Source organism: Mus caroli, chromosome 3, assembly GCF_900094665.2.
Source record: "Mus caroli chromosome 3, CAROLI_EIJ_v1.1, whole genome shotgun sequence".
Lineage (NCBI taxonomy): Eukaryota > Metazoa > Chordata > Mammalia > Rodentia > Muridae > Mus > Mus caroli.
In genome coordinates this window covers 76,083,895-76,101,668 of record NC_034572.1, presented here as the reverse complement: position 1 = coordinate 76,101,668, position 17,774 = coordinate 76,083,895, and the positions used below count along the sequence as shown (strand labels likewise).

General features: G+C 40.8%; 1 protein-coding gene across 1 annotated transcript in view; it reads right to left on the bottom strand.

Annotated features, from left to right (window-relative positions):
- Dchs2 (dachsous cadherin-related 2) overlaps window positions 1-17,774 on the bottom strand; it is a 215,712-nt gene that overhangs the window by 57,126 nt on the left and 140,812 nt on the right. Inside the window, exons 5-10 of the mRNA XM_029475593.1 lie at window positions 16,072-17,082; window positions 13,602-13,789; window positions 12,377-12,476; window positions 7,173-7,327; window positions 5,247-6,090; window positions 2,071-2,310 (exon numbers count right to left, since the gene is read on the bottom strand). Coding sequence (XP_029331453.1) covers window positions 2,071-2,310; window positions 5,247-6,090; window positions 7,173-7,327; window positions 12,377-12,476; window positions 13,602-13,789; window positions 16,072-17,082 — 2,538 coding nt within the window. The remainder of the gene's footprint in view (window positions 1-2,070; window positions 2,311-5,246; window positions 6,091-7,172; window positions 7,328-12,376; window positions 12,477-13,601; window positions 13,790-16,071; window positions 17,083-17,774) is intronic.

Genomic DNA, 17,774 nt, shown 5'->3' with positions numbered 1-17,774 from the left:
GAAAGAAAAAAAGAAAGAAAGAAAGAAAGAAAGAAAGAAAGAAAGAAAGAAAGAAAGAAAGAAAGAAAGAAAGAAAGAAAGAAAGAAAGAAAGAAAAAGTAAACGGATTTGCGTATGGCAGTCTTGTTAATAAATTCAGAGAGGGGGTAGAAATGTTTTTCCTCTTTTCAAATATAAAAGAAAAAGAAATGCCTGTATATAGTAGAATCCTGTACAGGCAATAAAATTAACGAAGTGTGGCCAAGGGTGGGGGGAAAGATTGCAGGCTGCTAAGCTGCTCATCAGCAGTGGATTCAACCTACGCGATCCTGCAGAGGCTCCTGCTGATGGTTACAGCAGCAACCATGGACGAGAACATTGCTGAACTAGGACCACTGTGAAACGGGCAGCTTGAGTGTGTTCCCCATTGTTCCTGTCACCCAAAAGCAAACAGGGATGGAAAAGTGCTAACTTCTAAGCAGGGACCGAGAGCAGCTGTGAGCATGCTCTGTTCTGTCCAGTGCAGCGAGGAAAAGTCTTTGATCACACTGCCCCTCTCTGGTCAAAGAGGGAAAATAACGTGAGCCCTTGAAAAGAGTCCCTAAGCATCTTAGACAAATTCACATCAAAGGCTCATCAATGCACAGTGGTGTTTCCCAAGGGATCAGAGCAGCTGAGCAATATAGAACTTAGTTTGAAAGCTAAAGAAGTCTATCCTTTACTCTTCTGATTAACATTTATGGGAGAAACACCACTGAGAGCCCTCTCGGAGTTGCGGAAATGTAAGTGCACATTTTACAAATGTAAGTTTTAAAGACTGGTTAATTGGATGGTTTGCAATAATTCTAATGGGAAAACTCAAAACCTGAAACTTCTAAGCTAACTTCTGAGCTGTCAATATTATCACCATTTAGTTTAAAATAAAAACGGAATATCATTAAATCTACTGTGCCTTAGACATCCAAAGAGCCTCAGTGCTGTTCAAGAGCAAGTCGGAGACACTCATGAATTCCCTGCCAACGTAACTGCCCACTTTAGATTTTTGTGTCTCTATGCTGTGTTCATTGTAAAACTAAAAATGGTAGTTGACATTGCTATTGACTGTGCCAGATATTCATACAGTCTTTCTTTCCACACAGTAATGCCTTCATACTTATAACAGGACGACATGTTAAGCACCACAATTGTCTCCATTTTACAGACAAGAAGAACACAGAGGTTGGTTAGTAACTTCTTCCAAGTTGCACAGCTTTGGGGAGAGATAATTCTGGGATTCAAACTTGAGTTGTGTGATGGGAGCTCCCCAGCCCTTGGAGCGAGCCTGTCCTGCACTGAGGAGATAGAGATGAAGAAGCACCGAGGAGATGAAGAAGCACTGAGGAGATGAAGAAGCACTGAGGAGATGATGAAGAAGCACTGAGGAGATGANGATGAAGAAGCACTGAGGAGATGATGAAGAAGCACTGAGGAGATGATGAAGAAGCACTGAGAAGATGAAGAAGCACTGAGGAGATGATGAAGAAGCACTGAGGAGATGAAGAAGCACTACACTTCTCACACTCAGTGCATTCAGTGTGCTGAGATAAATGTGGCCACGTGGGTACCCCTGCTTGCTGCATCCTCGTGAAATCAATAAATTATGTGTTTATTAGGCATGTGCCACTCCAGATAATAATAAAGATCAACACAAACAGATGCTAGACAAAAACAAGCATCAGCTACAGCTTTTCATTTCATGTATGTTTTGAAAATACTTGATATTTGAGGTAAGTGGTAACTCCATTTCCCCATAACTATTATTTTTCTTAATTTGTTTACTGTTAGTGTTTGTGGGTAAGTACATGCACAGTATGCATGCAGTATAGCACATGTGTGGAAGTCTAAAAAGAACACTCCAGAATCACTTATCTTCTTCTATCATGGGTTCCAGAAAGCCAACCCAGGTTACTGGGCTCCCTGGCAGCCATTTTCCTACTGTGTTATCTATGTCTCTCATAGGTTACTTTTGCCCATGATTACTATTCTATATTAACTATATAACTCTTACATGCTTTTTTTAAAATAGCATCTACTACCTAGTTTTCAGATTACCTGAATCCATGTCATCAGCTTCAACCCTTGTAACAAACACCCCTGGACTTTGGTTTTCTTTAACTGAAGTTTCATACAGAAGTTGTTTAAATGCTGGTGTCTCGTCATTTACATCAAGCACAGTGACTGTCAGAGTCTGGGATGAAGAACGTGCTGGCATGCCACCATCATGGGCCACGAGGGTCAGGATATGCTGAGTTTTCACTTCATAATCCAAAGGACAGGCTATCCTCAGCAAGCCTGCTTTGAAAGAGAAGACACAATGAGCTATGGATGTCGTCTTAAGACTGCTTGCTTACTCTACCACAGCTTACATCACGTTACTAAATTGAAAACTCACTTTTCTTTGATAGTGAGTGAATCATAAAAAAAGAGAAAGACATTTTTGAGCCAACTTCATCTTCGTATATTATCTACAACAGAAAGTTAATGTTCTTAGTCAGAAAGTCAAATTGAGTTGTAAAGACAAACGACAAATTTAAAAGTCTATCCTATACCTGAGAGGCCTACAGCAAAGTCGTTAGTCTACAGAACATTTCCCTCACCTTCAAAAGCATCTATGATACTAATAACATATAGTCTATGATGCATGACACACTTAGAAGCAAACAAGTTATTAAAATGTGCATATGACTCCAATTGTTCAGACATTTGATTTCTGTTAAGGAGTTGGCATCTCTTATACTGACGCTTGGTTACCTGCCACTTGCTTTATTAACAATAAAGGGCAAATAAAATGTTTTGCAACACAGACAATAAACTTCACAAAAAGCCACCTTTCTATCCTACTGTTGAACCACACAACTCCGTGTGTGTACAGTGTTTTACACAGACAGCCATCATAAAATAATAACTGTTGTGTATTTCTTTTAGGATTGATGATCAACTCCCTAATATTTTCTTCAAATAATTAAATATTGAGAAGGACCTTTAAAATAGTTGTTTAATAATTACTCACCATTATATACATTGAGGCTATAGGAAAACTCACTATGCCATTTATTTTTATTAGAAACATGAGTCTTGTAAGAGGAAAAAACTCCCATCTCATATGGATACATTCTCCAATTATCATTTTGTCTTTGAAAAATACCTCAAAAGAAATAGCCATTGTAATAGCTCAAGATTCATGAGGCCAGCATTACTAAGACACAATTCAAGTTTATTCTTCCTTTTTAACAGGCTGAAACAGACCTTCCTTGGGCATCTTGGAAAGCATTTAAAGTACCATTAAATCAGCTCTGAGGAGAGCTTGCAAAGACCATGAGCCTGTGTCTGGAGAATCTCTTGTCAGCTGGGCACTTAGGTGGTGTTCATGTGAGCCTCAGAAGGGAACCACATGTCAGGATCTGAGAAATGTTCTGATAAAATTTCCCAACAGAGTAGAGCCAACTATGCTCACAGCTTCCAAATCTGACACATTGATTCTCATTCCAAATAATGTTCTTCACAACTGGCCAAATAGTTTACATCTGAGATCCTCCTGCCTTCGGTTCATGTTGAAATCACTATTTTACAGACAATTATATCGTAATCCATAAGTTTCTTAAACATCCTGAAAAATCACATAAAGAGAAGTTCATTTCCAAATTCACGGGGTTGAGATTTTTCTATACCCTTTTATCACATCACATTTTAAAACAAGCATAGTGGGTGGCATCTGACAACACAGTGACAGCAAGTCCTCTGAACTGGCAGTGAGTGACATTTGTACAGAGTAAGTGACCCTAATAAATGCTGATGTAAAAATTAAAATGCTACAACTGATGTAAAAAACAATGTTCCTGATGAGCAAAAGAATTCAGCCATTAAAACCTGTATGTTATTTTCAGTTACTGATCGATGTTGTCTTACACAATCCAAGGGCACATTTGCACACTAGAACCCTTGCATAATGATCTTGATTTAGCATATGGCCAGTTTGCTGTATTTCTAGCAGCATTCACTACGTCAAAGACTCACAGTGGTTGTTCCTGAACCCTTGGTCCATGAGATATGAGCTACCTACAAAGAAGTTATCAATAAACTGTTCAATACAATGTCTGCGCGTTCTCTCTCTCTCTCTCTCTCTCTCTCTCTCTCTCTCTCTGTGTGTGTGTGTGTATGTTTGCATGTGTGTGTTTGGTGTGCATGATGAGTGTGAGCATATGTGCATGTGTGTATGTGAATGCATGTGTATGAGTGTGAGTGAGCGTGAGTGTATGTGTGTACAAATGTGTGTGTGTGTGTGTGTTACATCTCTCTAGGAAGATTCTGTCACATAACAACTACCATGGTAGCATTATTATAGAACAATAAACAAGAAGAGTTGGTAGGGAAACAGAGAAGTCCAAACTCTTGCACACTATCGGAAAACAGTGTGACAATTCCTCAAAAATATTTTCAAAATTAGTTAAATAATCATAAAGCCCTGTCTTTCCAGAGAAGTTACAGCAGTTTTAAGATGCTTTTAATTATAATTAAAGGATCATACACCCCAATAACATCACTTCTGGATATTTATGCAAGAGACTAGAGATGAGGGTCTCCGGGAGGCAGTGACAATGTCAAGTTCACGTCTGTACTGTTCACAATAGTCAGAGCTAAAAATAACTCAAAAGTCTATCAACAGAAGAGTAGAGACAGAAAATATGGTACATGCAAGCAATGGTCCTTAAAACTCCTGAGGGAATTTCGTCATGTGTGATGGCATGTCTGGACTTGGAAGACATTGTGCTGACTGAAATAAGCTGTCATACAAAGACAAACACTGCACGATTCCATTTATCTAAGCTATCTAAAATAATCAAATGTATAGGATTACCAAGAGGAGTGGTGTTTGTCTGGATGCATAGAGGAGGAAGTGAGGAAAAAAAATGGATTAGATTAAGTAAACAGTGTGACCTTTAGAGCTCTGTTGTACAGCACTGAGTTCACAGTGAAGAATAATATGTTCTGGAAATAAAAACAGGTTAGGAGTGTTAAATGTTCTTTCTACAAAGCTGAGCAGAGTGGCATCCACATGCAATCCAATTACTCAGGAAGCAGAGACGGGCAGATCAGGAATTTGGTGCCATCCTCAGCTACATTGTGACTTTGAACTCATCCTGAGATATAGGAGAACTTGTCTCAAACAAAGCATAACAAAACATTTAGCAAAATACAATAGCATAGAAGTGGCATCTGAAGTACTGTACCTGATGAGCTGTCTAGCACGAAGACCATGTCCTCATTTCCTGAGAGGATGCTGTAAGCTACTTCTCCATTCATCTCTGCATCTGGATCCTGGGCACTTATGCGGTGCACCACAGCACCTACTTCAGCATCCTCTCTCACATAGGTGATGGGATAGGACACAAAGGTGGGGCTGTGGTCATTCACATCCAAAACCACCACTTCTGCTACCAGAGTCCTCCATCGCCGATCTGTCACATTCACGGCCTGGTCTGATGCGGTGACAGTTAAGATGAATGTTGGAACATTTTCTCTATCCAGGGGAGATGCAGTGACCAATGCACCAGAGGAGGGGTGGATGAGAAATGGGTTCACTCCAACAGAGCTGGTTTCTGCAAAGTATTGTATCCTACTGTTCAGAAAACTGCCATCGCCATCTTTGGCATTGAAGACATATACCAGAGTCCCTACAGGGACATTCTCCTCTATGCTTATCACAATGAACTCATCCTGGAAGGATGGAGAATGCTCATTCTGGTCTTCCACATCAATGCTAAGGAAGACTGTGCTGTTCCAGGCGGGGCTTTGGCTGTGATCTTTAGAAATCACCCTGATAAGATAATGGGATGTCATTTCGTAGTCAAGTTCCTTAGTTAGGAACAAATCTCCTGTGGAGCCATCAATTTCAAAGTGGTCATCCTTGTCCTCAGCAGCAACACTGAAGTGTGACTTCCCACCATGGTCCTGTTGAAGGGGATCCGGTGACTTCATCAGGCTCATGATCTTTGAAGGCTTCGTGTTTTCCGGGATAACTAAATGTCGGATATTCTGAGACATAAGAACTCTCCCTTTGGAGAGTGGTATCACCTAAAATAAGAATAAAAAAATTGTTGGTACAGAGTCTTTTAAAACTAGCTCCAAGTATATCTTTTAAAAGGTAAGTTTAAACATCAACATATATTATGACTTAATGTTGATTTTTGTTATGATGACTTTAAGCTGATTTCCATTTGTGTTTTGCATATCTGTCAATTGTTGAGAAGACACCCTTCAATAGAATTCTAACATGTATCAAAAGATAAGTTTTGCTCTATATAGAAGAGAAGAGAGTACACTTTTTAACTTGCTTTGATACATGAATGACTGTTTTGTGAGGCTGGGCCATAGTTCTGGAATGTACATGGTAATTCTTCAATGAAATGTTGGGCAACTAATTCCCCAAATTATCCCAAATCCTAGATATCAACCTAGTTCCAATGAGACCTTTGGGCACTGAAATAGTGAGTCTTTGTTGAAACAAAAAAACTAAAGGTATGGCCACATTAATTTTTCTTGTAACCAACATTTTAATAATGAAAGACATAATTTGAAGACAGTAGCCTTGTGGAAGTAAACTCTTTGTTATTATATACATATGAGCTTATCTTACATTTAGACTGTGTTAACATTACTTAGCATCATGTGACTAACAGAGAATCTAGCTTAACATTTGACTGGTTAGAGGCAATTTTCTCCTGCGACAAAGATAGCCCATTACTTTGCTTTCTTGTTGCTGTTGCTATGATCTGGTTGAGGTGGAGCTTTGAAGTATGGATCTCAAGTAATTGTTATATGCTTTAAAATGTCAAAAAAAAATGTGATTTATCCAGTAGCCATTTGATTACATACAAGGTCCTCCTTATCAACTCATTGCCATCAGAAATAAGAAAAAAGGCTCCTTTTGCATATCACACTCAAAACAACACAAATGTCTGTGTGGTGAAGGATGGTTTGCCAATAACAATGCATAACTAGTTCAAAAGCTATGTAGATTTAACTTTTCCCAAATAATAGCAATGTAAGCATTTTGTGTAGGATCCACATGTTTGGTGATGTCTTCATGCTGTCGACTTGTTTAAAAATCAAATGGCATTCTCAATGTTCCTCAACATCTTATGCTGATAAATTACCTGAATATTAATAATTGCCTTTCCTTGAAGTGGGGGCACCCCATGGTCACTGGCAATAACTGTCATCCTATAGGAAGGTCTGTAGTCATGTGAAAGGATCGAGGTCGTTCTTATTTCACCGTTGTTTGCATCAATCTTAAAGTGAGCAGGATAATCTATATGCACAAATGAAGAAACTAATATTAATCCAAAAAAGCAGAAGATGGGATGAAATCAGTTTATATATTTATATTTCAAACATGTTCTTACTTTAAATCTCTTGGGAGTTTAAGGACCTATAGAATTTTAATTAGGTTTTAATTCCTTGGAGGCCTGAGATGCTGTTTACCCTATTCAAACATTTTACAGTGTATCAATACACATATGTATCAATGCACAGTTAATATCAGTTTAATTTTATATGCCACTAAAACATAAACAAGACACTATTCATTTATGCATATAATAATTAAAAAGTAGGTAGCTAGGCATGGTGGTGCACGCCTACACTCCAGTGGAAAGTTCCTGCCAGGACATTCTGAGCTACATAGTGATACCATCTACAGATTTCTGCCCTCCATATGCATAATTTGCTTTTAAGATTCATCTGTTGAGACTGGATCAGCAATGTCCTATATTTGGTTGTTACATCTTAAATGTGCAGCTTAATTCTTTCCTACCTGTTTTCTTTTCTTCTTAAATACTTATGTTTCCTTGAAGTGCTTCAGATCAGGAGACAGATCTGGAGAACTGATCCAGTTTGGGTAGAATTTTTGGTGAGAGTGCTTCACAAAATAGTGTATTTCCCTTCAGAGTCAAATATCTCGCTGCCCTTTGGTCTTAATGTTGGTCCTGCTGGCTCAAAGCCTAGCTAGATCTGTGGTGTCATTAAGAATTCCAACATGTAGGTAGTTCCTCTTTCTTTCTCTTCTTTTATTAACAAGACTATTTCAATAAAAAGGAAATTTCTTTCCAACTAGTGTGTGTGTGTGTGTGTGTGTGTGTCCTGGTGCCTGCAGAGTCCAGAATAGAACTTGGAACCTGTTGATCTAGAACTAGAAGCAGCTGTGAGCTGCTTAGTGTGGATGCGAGGAATAGAACTTGGGTCCTCTGGAAGAGCAACAACAGCTTTGTAACCACTGAGTCGTCTCTCTAGCTCCCGACTCTTTTTGTCAGCCATAAGAACTTCAGTGTGGGAAAGGGTTTCAGCCTATCACCATTGTTATCTTTACTGATGCTCAAATTACTTCATTACTGAGTAGCAGGATCCTTTCAAAATTGGTCCCTGGGTTTTTAGACAGAGTCCCAGTAGTGTGTACCAACTCCCTTGTGTCGTGTGCCGAGTACTGCAGGCTTTCCTAATGGATTTACTGTCTAAGATCTGAAACCTGTCATTTCTCCAAGCATTTCTGGTTCCCCTGGGTGGAAAGTAGTTCTCTGAGACCACAGCCTGTAAGGGAGGGAGCTCCTAGTCTTTCTGGCTTTCTTGTGATTTCTAAGCCTTTATGGTAGATGATGAGTAGATAGATATACATGCCAAAATATATCAGAGTTTCATATAAATAAAAGCAATTTAAGTTCACTCGCCACAGTGTGCTTAGTTAAGTCATAGAGAATAATTTTCAATGAAATATGAATATTTCAAACAACAGGAAGGCCTCAGACAAAGCCCAAGCATACAAAGCCATTCTGTTTCCACAGCCATTGAGTCAGTTCGGTCCATTTACTCTTCAGGGCTGTAAATAGAAAAGGATTTCTGCCCGTGAAGAAGTTAGAGTGTGAAGCCAGCAGCTAGGAAACGCATGAGTTGTGATTTCTATTTTCATCTGCTCCTTTCTGTCTCTCAGGGATGCTGTGCAATGCTCTGGTGAATGATAAAAATCCATGTTGCTATTATATTTTTTAATCTTGCTACATTATTATTATATTCTAATGTAGTCGACTTTATTTAGTAATGAGTTACGGTGAAAACGGATGACACACATCATTATATGCTTCGATTGCTTTGCTCCAAGTGTCCTCTTGAAAGCTAATTTAAAAATAACGTCTCAGGGGACTAGCGAATGAGCTCAGGGGATCAAGGCACTCGCTGCACAGGCTTAAGCTGAGTTCAAGTCCTGGGACCCAGGTAGAGGTGAAAGGAATGAACCGAGGGCACACATAAAAACAATGCCCATGGCACTCAGAAATGCATGCTGAGCATCAGTGTCAGCTTTTAGATGGAGTGATTTTCAGTGTTTTATGAATGGCAGGTCTGGAAAACAAATACACAATGAGGCAGTGTTCACTTCCAGATCTTCTGCTCCATCTTTGCCCTGAGGAGAGTCACATTCCTAACTGGTGTGGGGGCTCTATTCTCTACTCAATGGACCATAAACATGCGAAGTGTGGCTTTGCTGGCTTTTAGGTTAAGGTCCTACACAAGGATCAAAGCACCCTCTCCTCTCCTCTCCTCCCCTCCCCTCCCCTCCCCTCCCTGTCTCTCCCTGTCTCTGTCTCTGTCTCTGTCTCTGTCTCTCTCTGTCCCTCTCTCTCTGTTGTATGTGTATGTATCAGTGTGAGTTGTGTGTGTGTGTGTGACTGTGTATGTGTGTGAGGGTGTGTGATTATTTATGTGTAAAGCATGAGTGTATATTATGTGACTGTGTGTCAGTGTACATGTAAATATACACTGAGTAAGCAAATGTGTGACTTGTGAGAGTGTGCATGTGTGTGTGTGTGTGACTGTGAGTGTGTACTTCTGTGATTGCATATGTATGTGTGCGTGTGTTATTGTTTGGAGGGTGAGTTTGTGTGCGTGTCTGTGTGTGTGTGTGTGTGTGTGTGTGTGTGTGTTTCCACATTCATTGCTTTTCATGGTTATTTCATGTTCTTCGACTACCCTCAAAATTAGAGAAAATTAATGCAAAGACCTCAAGCACCTAACTAACCTTAGCAAGGGCCATAGGAAGATATTCTGCCCCAACATGCCAGAACTAGAAAGCTCTGCAATGCTTACATGAAGAAATCGTGGCGCCTCCCTGTGGGGAACAGGGAACATGACAGGAGAACTCGCTTCCTGACTGAGGAGATGATGAGGAACCACTGATAAAGTCCCAGTCCCCAGTGAGAATGGAAACAGATCCTACGGCACTACGCAAGGTGACTTCTTCAAATAAATGCCACGGTGTGTCTAGGTTGATGCATTTGAAGCTGTAGGTAGATCATTTTCACGGTCACATCTCACTCAAAGATACCATATAGTGTGAGTGTGTGAAACAATGCTCAAACAAGTATTCTGCCCCTTGTCCTTCTGTACATACATGAGCTGCTCCAGGACAGCAAACAGAAGGGCTGCTTCCAGGACCTAGCACAAGCGCCCTGCAAGTTGTCACATGTTCTTCAAAGTCATTATACTCAGGAGACATGTTTTAAGCTGGCTGTGTCAATTCTGGTTGAAAATTGCTTATTGATATCCTTTGCTTGGCTTTTAAATCACTTATCCTTTTCTTTCTGATCTTTAGGAATTCTTAATAGAGCTGAATGCAATTCTGTGTCATTACAAAGGCTGTAATTATTTTCTCCCAATCTTGAGACTTATAACATGAAAACGTCATATAGTACGAAGTTCTGGATTTTAATGTAATTGCATTCATTTGCATCTTTAAATTTTTGCTTGTTTAAAAGTTATATATTCCCCTTAATATCAAATAATCAACCTCTTATATTTCCTTGTTAAGAATTAAGATTTTTGACATTTAAATATGACATATTTTGTATAGTTAAAAAGTAGATATGCAATTTTATTTTTCCATCCTAGTAACAAAGTAGGTCTGTGTCATGCATTGATGGTCCATATGCCTTCTGCATAATGTACATCAAATCTACTTAGGTGAATTATCTTGTCAACTGGTTGGTACTCTGGTGTCTTCATTTTAAAAACTTTGTACATTGAAGTCTTATAGTGGCCCATCTTCCACTTGTCCTTTTGATACTGTACTGATAATTTTTTTTTTAGCCCTTCTATTATGACTTTAGAACAAGCTTGTCATAGTTCACCAAACACTGGTTGATATTTCAACTGAAAATACACCAAGCCAATAAATAGACATTTAAATACCTTTTTGTTTTGGCCATGGGGCTTTCCTAACATGAATAATACACAAACAGCCTTTTACTTCATTTACCTTTCATGTCTTTTAACAAAGCTTTATAGTTTTTATTCATAAAGGTCTAAAGCATGTTCTGCTAGAATTTCTCCTACATTCATTTGCAAGCCTAGATCTTGATGTATGGAGTTAAAGAGATGCCCTTGAGAAAAATCGGACAATAACTCAAGTATCGATCACTCACTACCCACTGTTCAGAAAGAGTCTGAGCAAGCAATGGCCTTGACGCCCCCACTTTTTAGTTCTGCAGCAAATCCACCCTGTGCCTGAGCTACTTCTGTGACTTCACCACAGTGACCAAGCCCTTAGAAACAGTGTCATCTCTGGAATGCTAGTAAGTATCACGTGATGACAGTGGTCCCTGGAAGTTTACAGACATATTAATTTCAGCATCTGCACTTATACCTCTTGGGTTTCCCATGAAGAGAATCAAATCTGCTTCAGGCAAGGACAAGGTTGTCTCTGGTTTTCCCAGGTTTGTGTCAAACAAGATAAAGCACAAATGCCTTTTAAAAATGGTTTCAAACACAATGTCAAGTAAAGAAAATTACCAGAAGAAAGAGAAAGACTGGGCATTTTAAGAGAAAGCTTGAAAGGAAGGCTGTTTTACTCAAGTCACCACATATGCTTTATCTGAGAGGTGTGGCTTGTGGTGTGATAGAGAGCCATGACTTATTTTCATCCTATGAGTAACCTTCACAGATATTCATGGGTGCTCCTGCACATCACATGTTAATTACCACTTCCCTGTTAACTTCCACTTTCCCTACAGTAAAAGTTGACTTGGGTTTGAGGTTCTCACAAGTCCTGCCTGTAAGATGGATTGTTTCTATTGAGGGCATGGGGAAACAGCTACTGGTTTCCACAAAACTTTCGGTATTCTATTTTGTGTTCTTAAATATGAAGTGGTTGTCACAGACAGCAGTGGGATTTTGTTCACAATTTGGTTTTATATTGTCAGTAGTCTAGGGCGTTCTGAGTGATCAAGGAGAAGGTGTCTTCCTCAAAAGAGACAGAGGGTAAGTGACAGAGGGGACTTTAAAAGGATCATGATCCTTTATAAATATTGACTTTTACCTGAAGAGATGGAGTAGGTAAGTTCTGCACTGAGTCCTTCGTCTAGATCCTTTGCAAAGACAGTTGTAACCAGTGTATTGACTGGCTGACCTTCCAAAGCCTGTCATGGAGACAAATAGCTTAGAAATGATTCAGTGGAGCTTTCAATGATGCACTAGTGAGCCTTTAAATGAAAAGAACACATTATACCAATCTCCTACTCACAATTCTAAAGTCTGCCCACCACTCAACTGTCTACCATCAGAAAGGTACGTGGGTAAAAGTTCACAAAATGAACCCACTTTATCTGTTAATGTTTTTATTCAATTTGAAGCATTTGAGCTGGAGCTTTTGAACCAAATATGCAAATAAATTAGTTATAATGAATAGTTCAGACTATATTTTGAAATTCTTAAAGACTTTAGCATTCTCTCAAAGGTTTCTCAGGTTATTGTTTAGGCTACAGTTCCAAAATACAGTTAACAGAAATATCTACCTCATTTTTGGAGAATATATCTCACAGTAAGTAGACATTTTCCAGGAGTGATAATAAAATTCATGGGTGGAGCTCAAGCATTTTATAAACCACAGGGAATTATAGTGATATAATAAAAATCACTCTAATACTGTTCCCTTTGCCAGAATTTTTCTTCAACTCTGGCTTTGGAAGATTGGTTTAAATCCCCTAACTTTCTCTACACCCTTCTGAGTTGTTCACTACACATATTCCATCAGGATCTAAACATCCGGTTCAATTGTTTGGAGATCTGTAGTTGCTAAGCTTTTTATACGTATGATTCACCTATTTAATATATATTCACTTACAAAGTACATGAACCAGCATTGTAATTTATTATAGAGATAATAAACATACAAATGTGGAAAGGAAATGATGAAATCATATGTGTATGATTACAAGTTTGGCGCGTGCTTCCAAACTCATGCCAGGGCTACACACTGATACAGCTTCCAAATGAAGGAGCTCTGCTCAGGGGTGCAAGCATCAGCCGCCCCTCCCCCACCATGAGCCAGTGTGACTGACGCTGGGGTGACATCATGTCTATATGCAATGCGCGGACTATATTTCCTTTCATCGAAGTGGAGGTGCAATTCTGAATTGGAATTATATGCAACGAGGTACCATGCTGACTTGGTGAATTCACATCTTTTACCACAAGGTGGCGCTCAAAACAAATGCCTCTGAAAGCGTTACACGCTCCGCTCCCTGTAAATCTACTTCACAAACCTTGAAGTGAAATTCCTTTCCCGGGAGACACTGAGGGAAAAAAGGCCTGTTGTCATTGATGTCAGCAATTGTGACATAAACCAGCATGGTGGCATTCCGTGGTGGGGAGCCGTGGTCTGTCACTAGGACAGTCATTTGATGATGCCCCTGATGTTCACGATCCAGTGCCAACCAATTGATCAGCTCACCTGGGAAGACAGCAGAAGGAGATCGATCGGCACTGTGAGCTAGAATGCCAGCATGAGGGTGACCAACTGCATCCAAAATAATCCATGGGAAAAGAAATCAAGTCAAAAGCTTTGACCCGCAAGACCATTCATGTACAAAGCAACCCTGCGCTGTCTGACTGTTGAAAGAATTTGTTGCCAGCTCTGATGGTGTGTGCCCCCCCCCAATGAAACCTATGATTTGGAAGATTTATAATGGTTGTGTTTGCTGCTGCATAGAACACAGAAAGTGCATAGCCTGTGGCATCCTAAGTTCTGGATTTGGTATCCAGGTCTCCACCTGCCAGTCTCCTACAGCTAACTCCTAGGTTGCTCTCCGAAGCAAACAGGAATGAATATTTTACAGTGCTTTGTAGGCTGTAGATTATTTGCCTTTGATATCATTACTTTATAATAACCTGAAAAACATATTTCCTGAGCGGGAAGATGTCCTTTACGTATGTCAGCTTTGCTTTTAACTCACAGAACATGTGGACAGCAAGAGGCAGCGACTTCCCAAATGACTTCCCTGTCAGTACTTTTCAAAGCTTGTAATTTTGTAATCCTGGCTTAGAAATGTGCTACCTTTTAAATTCCCCTTACACTGCAGCATGGGGAGTCAGGATAAACTTGTAACTGCCTGTCCCCAGTTGCAAGGGTCTGCAGAGGCCACACATGGCTTTTCTTCCTGCCCAGCCTAGCACTGGCTTCCTTGCCAGTTCATGAGGCCGATGCCACCGAACATTCCTATTACTAAGCTATTCTCACACTTAATCCAAGACAACGACATTGCCTAGAAACAGTAGGCTGTAATGAAAGAGAAAGTTCATGCCTGGTGAGAGTTGCTGAATCCGTGAGCTAAAATGCAGTATTTATGGTTTTCTACATAAGCCATATTTAAATAGTGTTTATTATGACTGTGGTTCGAATAAATCGTACCTGCGACAGCCTTTTGAAAGTTCCAATCTGTAACTCAGAAAGCACCAGATCTCCATTAGCAGACAGAGCTTTATTTCGTGGAAATTACCCTGAGGCGTGGCTTTTTCTCCTTTCTGACTGTCTCTTACTTCAACTGTCAGTCAGTTTCCTGCTGCCTGCTTGCAACGTAAACGTATGTTGTCGCATTTTATATTAGCCACACTTTATATTTAGTTTTTAATGTAAGGTATCAAAGACTAACTACATCACATGCAAGAATCCCTCTTTTTTCTTTACCAAAAGGAGACATAAATGTTTCTGGCGGTTTTGTGATCCTAGTAAATTGCTTTCTAGTTTGACCTTGATGGCATTTATGTTTCACAAAATGGATCTTGACTTTTTTGATACATCTATAAAGGGAAGGGAATAGTAGGTACAAACCAACCATCTGTGCCTTTTCCATAAGCAGAGAACATCAGGGTCCCCAGACATGAGGTGCTGCTTTTATTAAAAAGGTCAGGAGCACACACACACACACACACACACACACACACACACACCAGCAGGTTTCAGGACTGCACTAGAGAGATGGTTAATGAAACGAGTATATTCCAGACAGGGGTGAAGCCTCCGAAAAGAGGCACCCCAAACAAGCCTTCACTCAGGACTTATGGTGAGGCCTCCTAGGAGAGGCACCCCAATAAACCTTCACATAGGACTTATGACATACAAGTCTGACCATGCCTCTGGAGCCGTCTAAGACCGCAAACAATCACGAATTGTTTTCCGGTCAGCATCCATGCTGAGAACATATCACTAACCAGTGTCATCACTGTGCAAGCATCATGGAGTATCCTTGCACAGACCTAGCTGTTAGAGCCTCCTCTGTGACACACCTCTGCCACACACTATTACCCCTGGACTATGAACTCGAGTGTCCGGTCACTGTACTGAACCCAGAAGGCAGCTGTAACATAGAAGAAGTAGCCATGCTTCTAAACTATCTAAACAGAGGCTCTAAAGACAGGGCAGAGGGTGCATGGCAATTGTCACCGCCATTATAATGACCTGGTACCACTCTCCTGCATGCAACCCATATCTTTAACAGGAACATGGTGCAGCCTGGGCCTGCACTGGCAGACTATGATGGGGGAGGTAACAGCATCAGGATAGGCGAGACTCTTCTCTACGTTAACTTCATTTAAAAACCACAGCACTGTCATCAAATACCATTTGCCAAAAGCTAAGCTTAAAATCTACTTGTCCTAAAGCTATATCTAAAGATTTGTGGGTTTTTTTTTCATTCTGATTATTTTAAAGTATGGATGAAAGCTGCAACAAGCTACCTGTATTAGGATTCATCTTGAAGAATTTTCCATCGGTCAAAAGGAAATAGGAGAGCTGCCCGTTCTTCCCAGAGTCGGCATCGATGGCTGTCATTTTCCCTATTACCCCTAGGGGGATAGGGCTCTCCTCAACGTTCAAAAACACCCTGTTCTGCAGGAAGGCTGGGGAGTGGTCGTTCTCATCCAAGACGTGAACTATCACCGAAGTGCTCACATTCTTCAGCAATCGGTCCTCTGAGGTGTGCGCATATACTCTAAACTTGTATGTCTGTGTAGACTCATAGTCTAGCTGTCGCCGTAGATAAATCCACCCAGTGTGAGGGTGGACTGCAAACACTGCAGAGTCCACGCTGACATCCAGGGAGTATACGGTCTTCGGAGCTGGGCGCCCTGGATACAGTGGGTAGGCCTGTACCTGTAGGATTTGAGTGGTCAGTGGGAGAGACTCACTAACTTCTACTTGATAGACCAAATTTTCAAAAGCCATGGCTGGGATTCGTTCTTGGCTTTCAATAACTACTGTGAGTACCAACTGGGATGCCTGGGGAGGGACACCTTGATCCTTAGCCACGAGAATCAGCCTGAAATCCGCCTTGCCTCTCAGACTCTCCCGGAGGTACAGCACCCCGCGGCCTTGGTCCATGCTGAATTCGCTTGCTTGGGGGCTTGCGATGCTGTACCGGATCAGTCCATTCAGCCCGCTGTCTCTATCCTGCGCACGTGCAAGGTATAAGGCTGTACCAGGCGGAGTGGTCTGGGAGATCCTAATTTCATCTGAGGCTGTGGGAAACTCAGGGCGGTTGTCATTGACATCCATCACTGTTATGTTCACTTCTGTACTGCTGCAGGCTGGGGAGCTGCCGAGCTGTGCCTGGACCGTGAGAACAACCATGGGCTGTGCTTCGTGGTCCAGAGGCTTCTGGGTGCGGATACTGCCCAGCCATCTGTGAATGGAGAATTTTCCTTCTGGATCGCCAGAGGAGATTCGATATGTGATTGGCTCTGAGGAATCTGAAAAGAGAGCGTACAAACACAAAACTAAAGTAGTGTCTTCTGGAAACAATGTATGCCCCACCCTGGAGAAGAACACAGTGAAGTCTCCACCCATTCACAGAGGCTGGTGAGACACGGGGCTTACATCCTTCTTAGTGACTAAAGGGAATGGCCGGTGGACAATGAGCAAGTAAGTCATTGCTTTCCTCATCTTTCTTGCATTAGGTAAAAGAGAACCACATGAAGAAAATAATTTAGACATCTATTCTTTGAGGAAGCCAAGTTCAATTTATGTTGACACTTTCTCTATGATATCAACCTTCTGAATAATAAGGTTATTATTATTATTCAGAGGTGGGAAGAGGAAGGTGAGACAGGACAAGGAGGGCCAGCTCTTAGACAGGGAGTTCACATTCCAGACTTGCCCCCAAAGTTGCCACTACACATGGCAAGGGAGCCAGGCACGAATATCTGATCAATCACTATTGAGACCAGCATAAAAATCTTAAATCATTCCAACTGGTAGCAAAAAAGGGAATGCTTAAATAAAATACATTACATCTCCACCTCACACCAGTCAGAATGGCTAAGATCAAAAATTCAGGTGACAGCAGTTGCTGGCGAGGATGTGGAGAAAGAGGAACACTCCTCCATTGTTGGTGGGATTGCAAGCTTGTACAACCACTCTGGAAATCAGTCTGGCGGTTCCT